The sequence below is a fragment of the Pieris brassicae genome, chromosome 5 (assembly GCF_905147105.1).
Source record: "Pieris brassicae chromosome 5, ilPieBrab1.1, whole genome shotgun sequence".
Classification (NCBI taxonomy): domain Eukaryota; kingdom Metazoa; phylum Arthropoda; class Insecta; order Lepidoptera; family Pieridae; genus Pieris; species Pieris brassicae.
In genome coordinates this window covers 22412593-22425240 of record NC_059669.1, presented here as the reverse complement: position 1 = coordinate 22425240, position 12648 = coordinate 22412593, and the positions used below count along the sequence as shown (strand labels likewise).

Below are 12648 nucleotides of genomic sequence, written 5' to 3'. Positions count from 1 at the left end.
TATTTTTTTTTCTCAATGTGGTTGTCTAGAAGAGATCGCTTGAAAGCCATAAGGCCGCCCTCCTTTAATTTAATTATGCCAATTGTATATTTCTGTACATGCAACGAATGTTGATAAATAAATACCATCTTTGAACCGATTGTTTCGTCAATAACTGTACCTAGTGTCTTCAGGTCGTAACCCTTTGGACGACTGTTTAAATAAAAATCAAAGTGTTCCAATGTTTTTGCATTTGTAAAACAGATACATATTCTGATACTCAAGAACAAACTCAAATGTTTTATCTGCTAGTCTATAATAATTTAAGTTATCGTGAAAGCGCCACTTAATAACTCAATCTAAGGACTATAAATCATTTTCTCCAACATATCGTATGCATCAGATATCCATCAGCATTGGAGTAATATGAATTACTTGCAATGGCACATGCTTAGTCATGGATAGTAATCTACATACCTCTATATGTAAGTAATGAGTACATTGAGCTTGCTAGCTTGAGTATAAGAATTTATTATTATTTATCAGGGAATTTGAAACCCAGAATCTGATTCTATGATCATTTGTTTTCACACAGGTAGATAATCAGTCATCCCTGCCTGACAGTGTTCTTAACCACTATTATATATAAAGAATTATCACGAATTTTAGATTTTGGAGTTTTTAAATCCCATTCTCACAATCTCGACTCCTGGCGTTCCACAACACAGCGCTTTTTAAGCCACTTTATGCCGCGCACCACCTCTTTGTGAAACCAGCAGAGAGTAGAAGTGTGTAGATGCTGGAATGCCTCCTGTCGTATAGAAAAAAGATAAAACTTAAATTTACGTAACTTTAATTCTTGTATGGTAATACGGTGGCCCGAGAGTCTACTCTCACTACTACTTTTACTGATTATTTCTACTTACAAGCAAGCAACGGGTGCAGGTGATAGTTACACTTATTTTGAAATTAAAACCACTAAAGCAATTTACTATATTACAGCAATTAATGCTTAGAGCTCATTAAATTCTAACATCGAAGCGATCTTTTTATAAGGGTAGGTTTATTGGTATGACTCTTGTTTATTACTATACCATTTATTTGCAATACATTCAACAGCTTACATAAACAATATTCATAAAAATGTTTACATGTTAAAAATAACATGTGGCCTGGATTAGACACGGGTGTAGGTTGACGACATTAGGGTAAGTTATAATGGATACCAGGATAAATATCCTGTCAAACAAGACGCGAAAGTGTTATTAAAATACATTTAAAAATGAAAATGTTATAGACTTAACAATAATTCGTTTCAGACAGTGCACTTCTAGATGTTCGCGCGACCCATTCTTGCGCTCGCTCGCTGTTTACATAATTAAATTGAGGGAGGTCTCCGAATGACTAGTGATTTTAAATAGCAAGACTTCACTCGGCAACTTGTAATCGTTGAAATCCTCAGGGTATGACTTTTTTACATTTGTTTTACTTATGTGGCGAGGAATTAAATAAATTAGCTATCACATTTCTTTTACCTGTATGCAATAATCAGAGTCACCCATTAAATTATCTCCTATGGTAGAATAATAAGTGTAATTACAAAATTTAAGGACGGATTCTGAGGCTCCAGTTGCAGTATTCATAAAATATATATACTAAGTAACCGATAACTCTGAAAGGACAATTCAGTTAGTTAGTTTTCACATCATGTTATTAAATACTGGTCTCTATACATCATAAATCTGTTTGAAAAACAAACCCATACAACTAAAAGCAGTATAATACTTTACACCTTCGAAACTGACACACCACTCATTTCTATTAATAAACCAATAAAGTAAAAATATCTATCGTCCTGCGAACCTAACGCTCGGTCGATGACCTAGGAACGTTAGGACAGCTAGGTTCCTGCTTAGTCTAAAGCTGGATAGAACGTCGAACCCGGATGCTCGTTTGATTTATAGGTAAGATAATAAGGTCCGCTATTTGAATAATAATGCGTCTAAGTTACATATATATAGCTGCAAAAGTGTATACAGTGCCGCAATAGAAAGATTTCTATCCAACAAGAAACATTTCATCATTATAAAAATATACATCGCTGTTAGTATCTCATCTCAGCACATGTTATTACATCCTGTCAATATTGTATGAGAAAATATTACGTGCTATGTTGTATGTAATATTTTAAGACGTAATTAATAACTTATCGTTTGCATTGTGATCCTATTGAATATATAGAGATAGTCTCATAGAAATATCTCTTTTAAGATTGCTAAGATAAAGTGTAAAATAATATGACACAAAATAATTAAAACGCCTTAATAATACTAGCGTAATAAAACGTAACGTAACGTAATAAATAATAAATAATAATATGTATTTATTTTTTATTTCTACGGTGCAATACCAAGTTTTGATCTAAAACGGTGTATGTGGAGCCATCTGTGGTAGACTGCAAATATTAAAGAGCTTTCCAGTTACGCGGCGCTGATTCATACATCCTTCAAGTGTTATTCATTGTAAAATACTTTATAATAAAAAAAAAACAACTAATTTGATTTTACCGTGATATATTTTTGATATATAATATTTGACTCGCCCTCTTCAACAGTATCAATTCCAGGTAACTTAACAGTTTTAACACGGTACAAGTTATTAAAGTATTAATTTTTATTACCTCTTTCAGTAGATCAAAACCAAATGTACTGCAAAATCATATAATTATGTATAACGGAGTATAGTACTGGTATAAAGGGCGTTATCAGAGCTTACTTTAAAATGTTCTGCAACGCACATCACAATTTGTGGTAAGCCACAATAATAGTTCACCGTTAGGATATCAAGAAGTCATAATAAAAAAAGATATCATTTCACTAATATAGGAATTCTATCGAATAAGCAGTGCCTGGGCATTAAAGAATACCTTCGCCCTAGGCTCGTATCCTAAAATATAAATTTAGATTTCGTTGCATGATTTTTCAAACCATTTCCTATATTAAATATAATCGTTCCATATTTATTTTAAGCCTTAGACCCGATTCTTACATTTATATTTTTTCTTTCTAATCTTTTATATTATTGGGTTAAGATATTTTTAATTACAAACTATATTTAAAAAAAATACCCAAAAAAATGAATCAAAGCAGAAATGGAGAAAAACGGAAAACACTATGGTCCTCATCAAGCCATGACAGAAAATTTAATTTTGTTTTCACTCGAGTAAATAACATGTTTATAAATTTGACCCGTGACTCACACGGTTCCATGGTGTAACGGTTAGCACTCTGGACTCTGAATCCAGCGATCCGAGTTCAAATCTCGGTGGAACCTGAGTTTTTGATGTTATATGTTAGCTAAGAATACATGTCGCAGTCGTGTTGTTCAGAGTTCCTCTTAAAGCTTAAAGAACTACGCATTACTGATTTTTTTGCTGAAGGAACAATCTTGCAAATAAATGCTTCTTTTTAGTTTACCGGAATCAGGTACGCAAAATCATTACTTATGGTGTAAACATTTCTTCAGGCGCTTTGTAAGTAGTAGTCGATGTATCGAACATGGAAACAATAAACATATATGTAAATGTTATGCGTATCGCATGTTTGTATGGTATGCTCAAATAAGTCTGTAAATGACTGGTAGGTACGGTAATATTTCTTATAAATAAATCAAGTTAACCTATGTTTGAGTTAAAGGGATGGAAATAATACGTTTTGACGATTCACAATTTGAAGAGATTCCCAACATACCATCTTCTTTTACTATTGGTCGAAACAGTTTTATATTGGTAGTACGTTTATTGATTAGATAATTTAGTATGTGTTGCCTAGCATTCATGGTAACCAAGGCAAGGGATACAAACAGCATTGTCATTTCAAAGTGTTGTGTTGTGTTTAATACAAAACAGTACTAAAATAGTAATTCGTTAAGCATCAGTTTGTTTATTTATAATAATTAAAATGCAAATTCAGAAGCTCAAGATACTCGTGATAGGTCCTTCTGAAGTAAGTTTTGTTTTATTGATATGTTTAAGTTGATTGTTTACGGGCGTTCAGGATTATTTAATAAATACTTAATAGTGTTCGATCGATAACTTACAATAAAATCGACTCAAAAATGAATCCGTGAGAGGAACATTCATACATACCACAACACACCAAAAATGTAACTATTTTCGTTTGCAGAGTGGAAAGTCTTTGCTAGCTAATTTCATATCAGAGGCTGTGAATTTTGAAGATTCTGAACCGCGTCCAACTCAGGGTGTTAGAATCGTCGAGTTTGAACTGCCAAATCTAAGTATAAACGACAAACAGTCCAAGGTCGATATTGAACTTTGGGACTGCAGCGGTGATCATAAGTAAGATTTATCTATCAATATTCACTTTCTACGGTCCTGCCATCCCGCACTCGCTTCATCCACTTTCATTACGTTTACCATGCATGCTCGTCGGTTATTTTTGACTTGTGCCTTCTCTAGTACGTAGGATTTATAATTTTAAGTTTCATGCTTAGGTCCAACTATAACACAGAACTTTCTTAGCAATGCTTTAAATCAAAAAATTTAATTAAAATAGCGCTTTGACATCCAGCTCAAAACGTATATTTAGATCTACAATTGGGTGTAAATTCTAAATACCATTATTAAATTAATTTCTACAAATCATTGAACAGGTTTGAATCCTGCTGGCCTGCTCTTCGAGTTGGTGTCAGCGGTGTTATATTTGTATGTTCGTCTAACTCGACGAATGCACCACGAGAATTGGAACTTTTATACAACTATTTCGTGTCGCAACCAAAGTTATCTACAAAACAGTGTGTTGTATTCTGCAACTGTACCGACGGCCAGGAGGATACTGGTGTTTTGAACTTATGTATGTACGCTTATGTTTTGCAAGAAAATAAGAGACTTTAGACTGCCATAAAATCTTTTAATGACGTGGAATAAGTGATATTCGGGCTGTGTTGCCTAATTGTTGCTAAAATCTTGAACATCCGTACGTTTTATCAATGTTACCTTTTTATGTAAGATGAAACCGCGACTTTGAGTCCCATGGAAACAGTTTTTGATTGTCATAGTATCTACCTAATACGTTTTACGTACGGTACAAAATTTTATTAGGGAAAACAGTAATCCTAATTTTAAATTTATTTGGTGCCAATCATTTTTTTTTTCTTTTAGCCCCTACGTTTTCCAGAGTTTCCCAAGTAGAAATCAACATGAATACAAGAAGAGATCGTGTAAAATTAGATTTTATAAATTTTGTATCATCGATTTTACAATCCATTTCTCAAAGTGAAAATTAAGGCTACAAAATAATTTGGTTTTCAATATGTTAAAAATTAGAATTTATTCAGGTGTATAATCGTTGAAAGTATATTAAGACCAATAGAATTAATCGTAATTCAGATCTCAGGTAAAAGTGATAACATTGAAATGAGAATTATGCATTTGAGGATATTTCTAAAGTTTTTAGACAGTTTAGTTTTAAAGTGTCAGTTAATCAATGCTTGTTTATTTGTTTGAATGTATTATTGGGTTTCTCCCGACCCTCTTCTCTTAATCATTTTAAAAGCATACCTCGAGGCAGGTAACTTACCCCATGAAACAATGAAGTGTGCATCATTACTGAAAAGCATCCATAATTGTCACCGAAGTCATACATAAGTCATTCCTGTAAAAGAGGTACATTATTCGCAGGTGCTGAATGAATACATGGGAAATATATAAATAATTTATTTAAAATTCAATGGACTTTCATTTTTACAAGTTCCACAAAACTAAATATGCTTCGTACCTTACAATATTACAACTATTGATTTCAGACTATTCACCTATGTTTTGTTATCAGAATACGATTTTCCTATAGATATTGCTTTGAATCACATACAATAAAATACATTACCGAATTAGCTAATTCTAATCACCTGTGTTCGATTGCTGTGGGATGCTGACTTAACATAGTACTTATAATAACTTAAACTCAATTATAAACCCGCGCTCAGTCTTAAAACATTTGGCTCGCATAATGAGTACTTAATCAACTTAACCTTGAACATTAATAACTTAAATTTAACCGTCTTCTGCTTGTTCCTTATTATTGTAAAAAATATTTACACTTCACTTGTACATAAAAAAAATACCGAATCCTTAATAAATATTATTTCAATAATATTGTATAAAATTCATCATCAATTATAAAAAGACTACCCAGGTGAGTCTAAAATCCTATAATTAAATGTATCACTTTGATCACATTTAGTAATATTATTGATGTGGAAGAAAATCTACAAGCTAATTTCTTTTAAATTATATTTACAATTATATAGAGTCATAAAGTTACTTATTCTTCCAATTACCGCGATCGTTGAAGTTTTTCCGATCTCTTTGACCTCGATTTGACCCGCCGCGATTCCACCTGTCGTTGCCGCGGCCGCGATGACCGCCTCGGTGAGGAAACCTCTGGAAATTCTGTTCCTCCATATAATTAAAGTCATTATTGCCCGGTCCGTTGTACCCCATATTGCCGAAGTTGTTCGGAGGACCGAATTTATTATTATTGAAGTTGTGTGGAATGTTAGGAGCGATACCTAAGAGGCCCGGAGTGGGCCCGTTTCCCGACATGGACTGATTGAAGCCGTGCATGTGTCCCACGTTCATGTTGTTCATACCGCCGCCCATTCCCATTGGCGGGCCGTTCATCATGTTCATACCGGGCTCCATCCCTCCAGATGGGTTCATATTATTCCCTCCGAATGGGATGGGATTTGGATTAAAGTTTATTGGAGTTTTCAGTAAAGCTTCTTTTGGTTTTGGCAATAAAGAGAATTCCGCGTTTTCTCCAAGCGTGATACCCAAATTCGTAAATATACCGCATAGAATAGAACTGCTTTGTATCGCGGCGAGGTCAAATTGCTTTCCGGGCGTCTTATCCTGGTGAAAGTGCTTGATCTGTTGCGTTACAGGTGCTAAATTTTGATTCACAAAAATCTTTTGCGTAGAACTCAAATCTTTGTACCAATTTGAATTCTGTAATATCGCTTGTAAGTCCAACGCGTTGGGTTTCGGTTCGACGTTAACGCTCTCGACTGGTTCTTTAGGCTTCCTTCGCGGATCAACACGCGGACCCGAACTGACAGGTGCCGTTTTAGTTGTAGGCTTTTCACTATCGCTGTGAAATTCCTCTGTAGATAATCTAAATACTTTTCTTAACCGCGGATCGACTAAAGCCTGCGATTTTGCGGTACTATTTTTAATATCTGTATAATCAGGTCTAGGTATAAAGATGGAGACTAATTTGTATTGTATAGGGGGATGATTGTTTATGGAGCCGTTTATTTCAGAGGCTGGTGTGTAATTAGGTATCGCTTTAAAGGGTAAGCTTAATCGCAGATCGATATCTCCGCCCGCGCTCTGTCTCAAGTCCGTGTCACCAAAAGTGGGTTTAAATTCAGATTGTCTAAGATCTACGTCACTCCTTCTACGGCCATCCGTCGGTTCCCCAACAACGCAATCGTAAATAGATATTCTAGATTGCTTTTTCTGAGGAACTAATTTCGGCGTCTCCGCAGTTTTATCTGGCGATCGCTTCGATCTCGGATCCCGTGATACACTGACCGACTCGGTTTGATTATTTTGCGATGTATTTTCATGCATGTTATTCTTCATGGTATTCAGCAATTTCGTTACTTCCTCACTTATATCAATTTTCGATAAGTCTCCTATCCTACTTAGGACGGATGAAGGCTCTATGACATGCGGTGCCGGTGTCGCCGGCGGAGACATGAATCCCTTTTGCGGCGTAGAATTTGGGGACTTCTTTCTTGAACCCTTTTCTTCATCGCTGGAATACCACTTCTCATCAATAAGCAAATTGTTTTCCTCGTCATCGTCTGTCGTAGAACGCCGATTTCTTCTAGCTGGATTTTTAAATATTGGATCTGGTTGAAGGAATCTTATGTCTGTATCGCCGTCTAGCCGAACTGCGTTCTCATTTATACTTGATGTGGTAAATTTTGTTTCAGCGTCAGTATAAGGAAGCACTCGGTGATCGACATCTTTTGTTTCAGTTTGGGTAATCGATTTTTCGGCTTCAAATGTATCATTAGAAATGTCAATGTTCTCTTTATCTTTTGATGCAAACTTTAATGCATCTTTAGTATATTGGTCAATATCAATTGTATCTTTTGGAGGCTGACTATCTTGTTTTGGGGTGCTATTTGTTAAAGAATCTTCATGTATTGTTGCAGATACGGAAGACTGAAAACGCATATCAATATCTTGACCTGGAAAACCAGTCGATATTGCTACATTATTTGTAATATTTACTGGCGGTACGCGTAGGTCTAGATCTTTACTACCAGTTCCGGTTGGAATTAGCGGCATTTGTTGTTCAGAACTATTAATTAAACCGAGTTTCTGAATACTCATTGTATTTAATTGTATATCAGTTATTTGTTTAAGGGATATTCCAATACCATTTAATTGTAATACTGTTAGTTGACCTAGTTGATCCAAGTTATCAATACCTAATTTTTTGAGATCTAAGATTTGTCTAGGTGTTAGAACTCCAGTTAAATTTTTTATACTTAAAACACTCGAGGAATGACTATAGCTTGGTGATAAATTTGCGTTAGAAGTTTGATCATTTTGCCATCTTGATTGTCGGACTTTTGGTGATATTTTATTTGATCTATCATTATTCATATTAAAATTATTTATCATTTCTGCGTTATTCTGAGGATGAGGAACGTTAATTTCAAACAATGATGGTATAGATTTTTCTTGATTATCTGATTCCTCCGGATACTGCTGTTTTAGTTGGAGTTGAGTGGTTTGTATCATTTTTATAGCATCTTCGCGGTTTAACCTAGGAAAGTCACCTAAAATTTCTTTAGGTGCTGATTCGATATGTTTAAGTATAATATTTTTTAGATTTTCATTAAGCGGTTTGCCGTGGGCAAATTTACAATCATCATTATATACGCATGGAAGACCGGTATGATAATATTTGCAAGGAAAATCTGCATGCATGTACAAACATTTATCTCTTTTTGCACAACAGTCCATTAAATAAAACTTACATAGCTCCATTTTACGAGGTGGGTGGGCGTCGTGCGAGTAAATACAGTCATCACCTTTGTGACACTTGCCTTGCATAAAATATAAGCACACACCTTCGGAATCTTGCATGTTATGGTTCCCTCTGCGTCGATCACTTTTGTTTTTATTTCTTTCTCTCTGCTGATTTCGGTGCCTGCGATGGTTATCCCTCGAATCTTGACTACTATCAGATTCATAAGATTCTTCTTGCTCGTCTTCTTGGAAGTCATCATTTTGTGATTGATTATGTACAGGCGACGCACCTCGAACACACATCATCTCGCTTTCATCCACTTCATCGGAGTAATCTTGCTTTTTACGTTTTTTACTAGGACCATCTTTGTTTTCGTATTTTTTTCTTCTCTTATGCTTCCGCCGTTCGTCCACATCAGTTTCAACATGACCATCGTTGTCCTCATTTCTGTTCATAGCTTTTCTTATTGCTTTTTCAATATTGCCAGCAAAATCTTCTTCTAAAGGATTAGCATTTTTCCGCGATTTTTTACTTTTCTCCCTGTACTTTTGCTCACCTTTGTTAGACTTAGATTTTTTCTTCTTACCTGATTTGGAATAATAGAAGTTTTGTGAATTGTTGTCGCTTACGGGTACCTCTTCATCTTTAGCCGGAACACCGACGTCTTTCTTTTCTTCTTGCAGATTTTCAGTTGCTTCTCCATCACTCTCGATTTCTCCATCTTCCAAGTCTGTATTCGACGCTGGATCCGCCATTTTCAATGTATTACTGGAATTTTTATAAAAACCTAATTAATAAATTTATTTGCATAAATAGTTCATTAAAAAAGAATATCATAATAGTTTAAAAGTTTAGTTTTTGCAACATTACCAATTTTTACGAAAAAATGGCAATGTTTATTAATCAATCAGTCTTTGTCACTAAGCAAACAGCATTAGAAGTACTGACTATTTATGTTTAAGAATAGTTAAATCAGGCCACATATGTTACCTATTGATAATCTTTATTTGAGTGCAAGTGGTATTGCAGAGTAAAAGTACAATTACATACTAATTTAAGGCTGGCCTTGAAAAAAAACATAACATACATTTACATTACATATACATTTACGAAAGGATATATAATCAGATTTTATTTTTTGCTTGTCCACTTTAATACAGCATTAATAAAACATACCATATTAATGACTATATCTTTAGTTAGTAGACTTAAACATTGATATTATTCATTACATTCGTAAATAAACGGCCATTCATTAGTAATTGATGGATACTGTAAAGTTACAAAAGTTAAATATCGATTCAATTTAAAAATTCTCAATGCCTCAGTATTTTTAACTATTATTAAACACTGTACAAAATTCGTGGCAACAATAATTGTGTTGTAGAATTAGTATTCTTTCTACGCCAAAATAATCATCGTGTTGTGTGTGAGCATTGAATGTGACTTGTGTGAACTTTTTACTTCTAACCAATAAATTTCCAAATATAGCTAACTTAGACATAGCAAAAAAAACTATTAAAGCCTAAAATAATAATCTGGGTTATTTCAAGAGTTCTAAGGTATTTCTAAATATTTCTACTGACTAAACCAGAGTTACATATAACTACGCACTTAAATGCAGTTAAACACGATTAATAACGAAAAAGCGATAATTAGGTACCCACGGTTGAAATAAATTCTATCACATAATGGCATATAATATAGAATATCTACAAAGTCTCTACAATAACGCAACAACGCGATACCATATCTAGCAAATATTCAGATTATTTAGTAGCTATCTAGATATAAAGCAAAAAATTAAGATAGTGACTGATAATGTCGATCAATAGTTACAACCAAACAATTTTTATACACTACATACACACGAGCACGCCATATTTGTATAATCCGAACAAATAAAGAAGTCGCGCCAACTCATGAACAACCTAAATAGGTTAACAAAGACTTTTAGGAACTGACGTCATGGTTTAAATTAGTTGTTTGGTTAAGGTTAGGATCAAAATATATTTTGATTTTAGGCTAAAAATTTAATTAAATATATCTATATTTTAAAAACTTCGATGGAAACATTACGAAAATTAACGTATTGAGATATACCTAATTACTTATCGCGTAGAGTTGAATTGTAATTATTATAATGTTTTATATGTATTATTAAAAATAACATATCTATATTAGCTATGTTATTTTTAGCGCAAGGAGTTCGTTTGTTCTAAATGGGACTTTGATTTCCAAGTTTCATTTGAATACTATACCTAAGAATCGTCGAAACAATTGTCATTGGGAAAATTCTTCAAAAATCACTTAATTGATATCGCAGTAAGTAATTCGACATGTGTGGACGGGATACAGTAGAGCAACTGTTTGCTCCAGCCACAACTTTCAAATTATTAGAAACGAGCGATTAATAAGCAAGCAGTGAGTGGCTATTCACATTTCACAATGTCTCGGTGTGCGCTAAGCTCTCACCGCGAACGTATATAATATAAATGACGTCAGCTTCTAGAACGGTAAGATATCTTTGTCCTTACTTTTACGAGGTCACGATTCGTGCAACGCTCACACACACAAACACAGTGATTGGCGTATAGTGATTCACTACGAAACCGTATAAGCCTACCATTTCTAAAAGGTCGGATGACATGCACTTTACATGAAATTAAAACTATCTAGGTACTAAACCTTCACCAAAAGCCCAATTAATATAATAATTAAAAAATGAGTATTACCTATTTAACAAATCATAAAATTAAAGAGCATGCATAGTACAATAGCTACATAAAAGTTATACATTGACGTCTCAACAAATGAGGTCCGCCATTTTGTGTACGAAAGATGGGTTTTGGATACATATTTAAGTTAGCAATATTGTTAACTAGGTCAAAAACTAAGATTTTGACCTGGATATGTTGCTGTAGTGTATTAAATATATCACAATTAAAAAATAGATATATCGTTTTTAATTAGCACTATGTAATAAAATACAATTTTGGGGGCACGCATTGGTAGAAAATATGGCCTAGCAAGTAAATATATAATAGTGTTACCAATCTTACATTAATGAACAATTCACTATGTGCGACTACTATACGCCATGTAAAAAAGAATCTCATAGCATTGCTGCATATAAAGACGAAACAAATCGACTACGTAATAATGATTTCAATTTCAGGTTCGGGCGTCGACTGCAGCGAAACAACAGCTAATTCCGAAAATATTTAGTTCTTCATTTTGCCACTCTCAAAGAAGTAGCGGTAGTATCGCGTCATTGCTGCCAATAAAAAATATGAACTTGAGTCAAAGACTACACTTTTATTTTATTTACCGCAACTATTTACAATAACAGTGAAAGTGTTTTATTTCAAATAAAACATTTAACATATTTTTATAATATTACAAAAATAATTGTTATTTGGGAAATGAGAATTTGTAATCGAAAGTACATTAAGGAAAAAACTTGACTCACTAAACGTATTTGTCGTACCACAGTCTATAACAGTTTTAGACACGTTTTTATTTTACATAAGGTTTTGAAATCATATTAAATAATTTAAAGTGTGTAGTTATTAAAGGATAAAATACTTAATGG

At 33.8% G+C, this 12648-nt stretch overlaps 2 protein-coding genes, 1 long non-coding RNA gene and 1 other non-coding gene across 6 annotated transcripts; 3 read left to right on the top strand and 1 right to left on the bottom strand.

Annotated features, from left to right (window-relative positions):
- Positions 1-3240: 3240 nt before the first annotated feature.
- Trnaq-cug lies at positions 3241-3312 on the top strand. Its single transcript has one exon. It is a non-coding gene; the product is annotated as a tRNA-Gln (tRNA).
- Positions 3313-3842: 530 nt separating this feature from the next.
- Positions 3843-5350, top strand: LOC123709356 (intraflagellar transport protein 22 homolog). Its single transcript, XM_045660627.1, has 4 exons — positions 3843-3983; positions 4164-4336; positions 4651-4850; positions 5159-5350. The coding sequence occupies exons 1-4, from the start codon at positions 3939-3941 to the stop codon at positions 5281-5283; spliced, it is 543 nt and encodes a 180-aa protein (XP_045516583.1). The 5' UTR covers positions 3843-3938; the 3' UTR covers positions 5284-5350.
- A 227-nt stretch (positions 5351-5577) lies between these two features.
- LOC123709354 (protein suppressor of sable) lies at positions 5578-12267 on the bottom strand. 3 transcript variants are annotated; one of them, XM_045660625.1, is made up of 3 exons: positions 11315-11451; positions 9640-9821; positions 5578-5651 (listed from the first exon to the last, which is right to left on the bottom strand). In XM_045660625.1, exons 1-3 carry the CDS (start codon positions 11338-11340, stop codon positions 5635-5637), a joined length of 225 nt encoding a protein of 74 aa, XP_045516581.1. In that variant the 5' UTR covers positions 11341-11451; the 3' UTR covers positions 5578-5634. The 3 variants fall into 3 exon arrangements, with proteins under 3 accessions (XP_045516581.1, XP_045516580.1, XP_045516579.1); XM_045660624.1 differs by lacking the exons at positions 5578-5651; positions 11315-11451 and adding an exon at positions 12116-12267 and having other exon boundaries at positions 5699-9821; XM_045660623.1 differs by lacking the exon at positions 5578-5651 and having other exon boundaries at positions 5699-9821.
- LOC123709357 lies at positions 11129-12335 on the top strand. The gene is made up of 3 exons (XR_006753721.1): positions 11129-11184; positions 11253-11569; positions 12232-12335. It is a non-coding gene; the product is annotated as an uncharacterized LOC123709357 (long non-coding RNA).
- The last annotated feature ends 313 nt before the right edge of the window (positions 12336-12648 follow it).

What these genes read in the sequence shown, in the direction of transcription:
- LOC123709356 (XM_045660627.1), top strand. Translation starts at nt 3,939, where the DNA reads ATGCAAATTCAGAAGCTCAAGATACTCGTGATAGGTCCTTCTGAA. An exon ending in GACTGCAGCGGTGATCATAA is followed by an intron (nt 4,337 to 4,650) that starts GTAAGATTTATC and finishes ATCATTGAACAG; the next exon opens with GTTTGAATCCTGCTGGCCTG. An exon ending in TACTGGTGTTTTGAACTTAT is followed by an intron (nt 4,851 to 5,158) that starts GTATGTACGCTT and finishes TTTTTCTTTTAG; the next exon opens with CCCCTACGTTTTCCAGAGTT.
- LOC123709354 (XM_045660623.1), bottom strand. Translation starts at nt 11,340, where the DNA reads ATGACAATTGTTTCGACGATTCTTAG. An exon ending in ATTGTTTCGACGATTCTTAG is followed by an intron (nt 9,822 to 11,314) that starts GTATAGTATTCA and finishes TAAAAATTCCAG; the next exon opens with TAATACATTGAAAATGGCGG.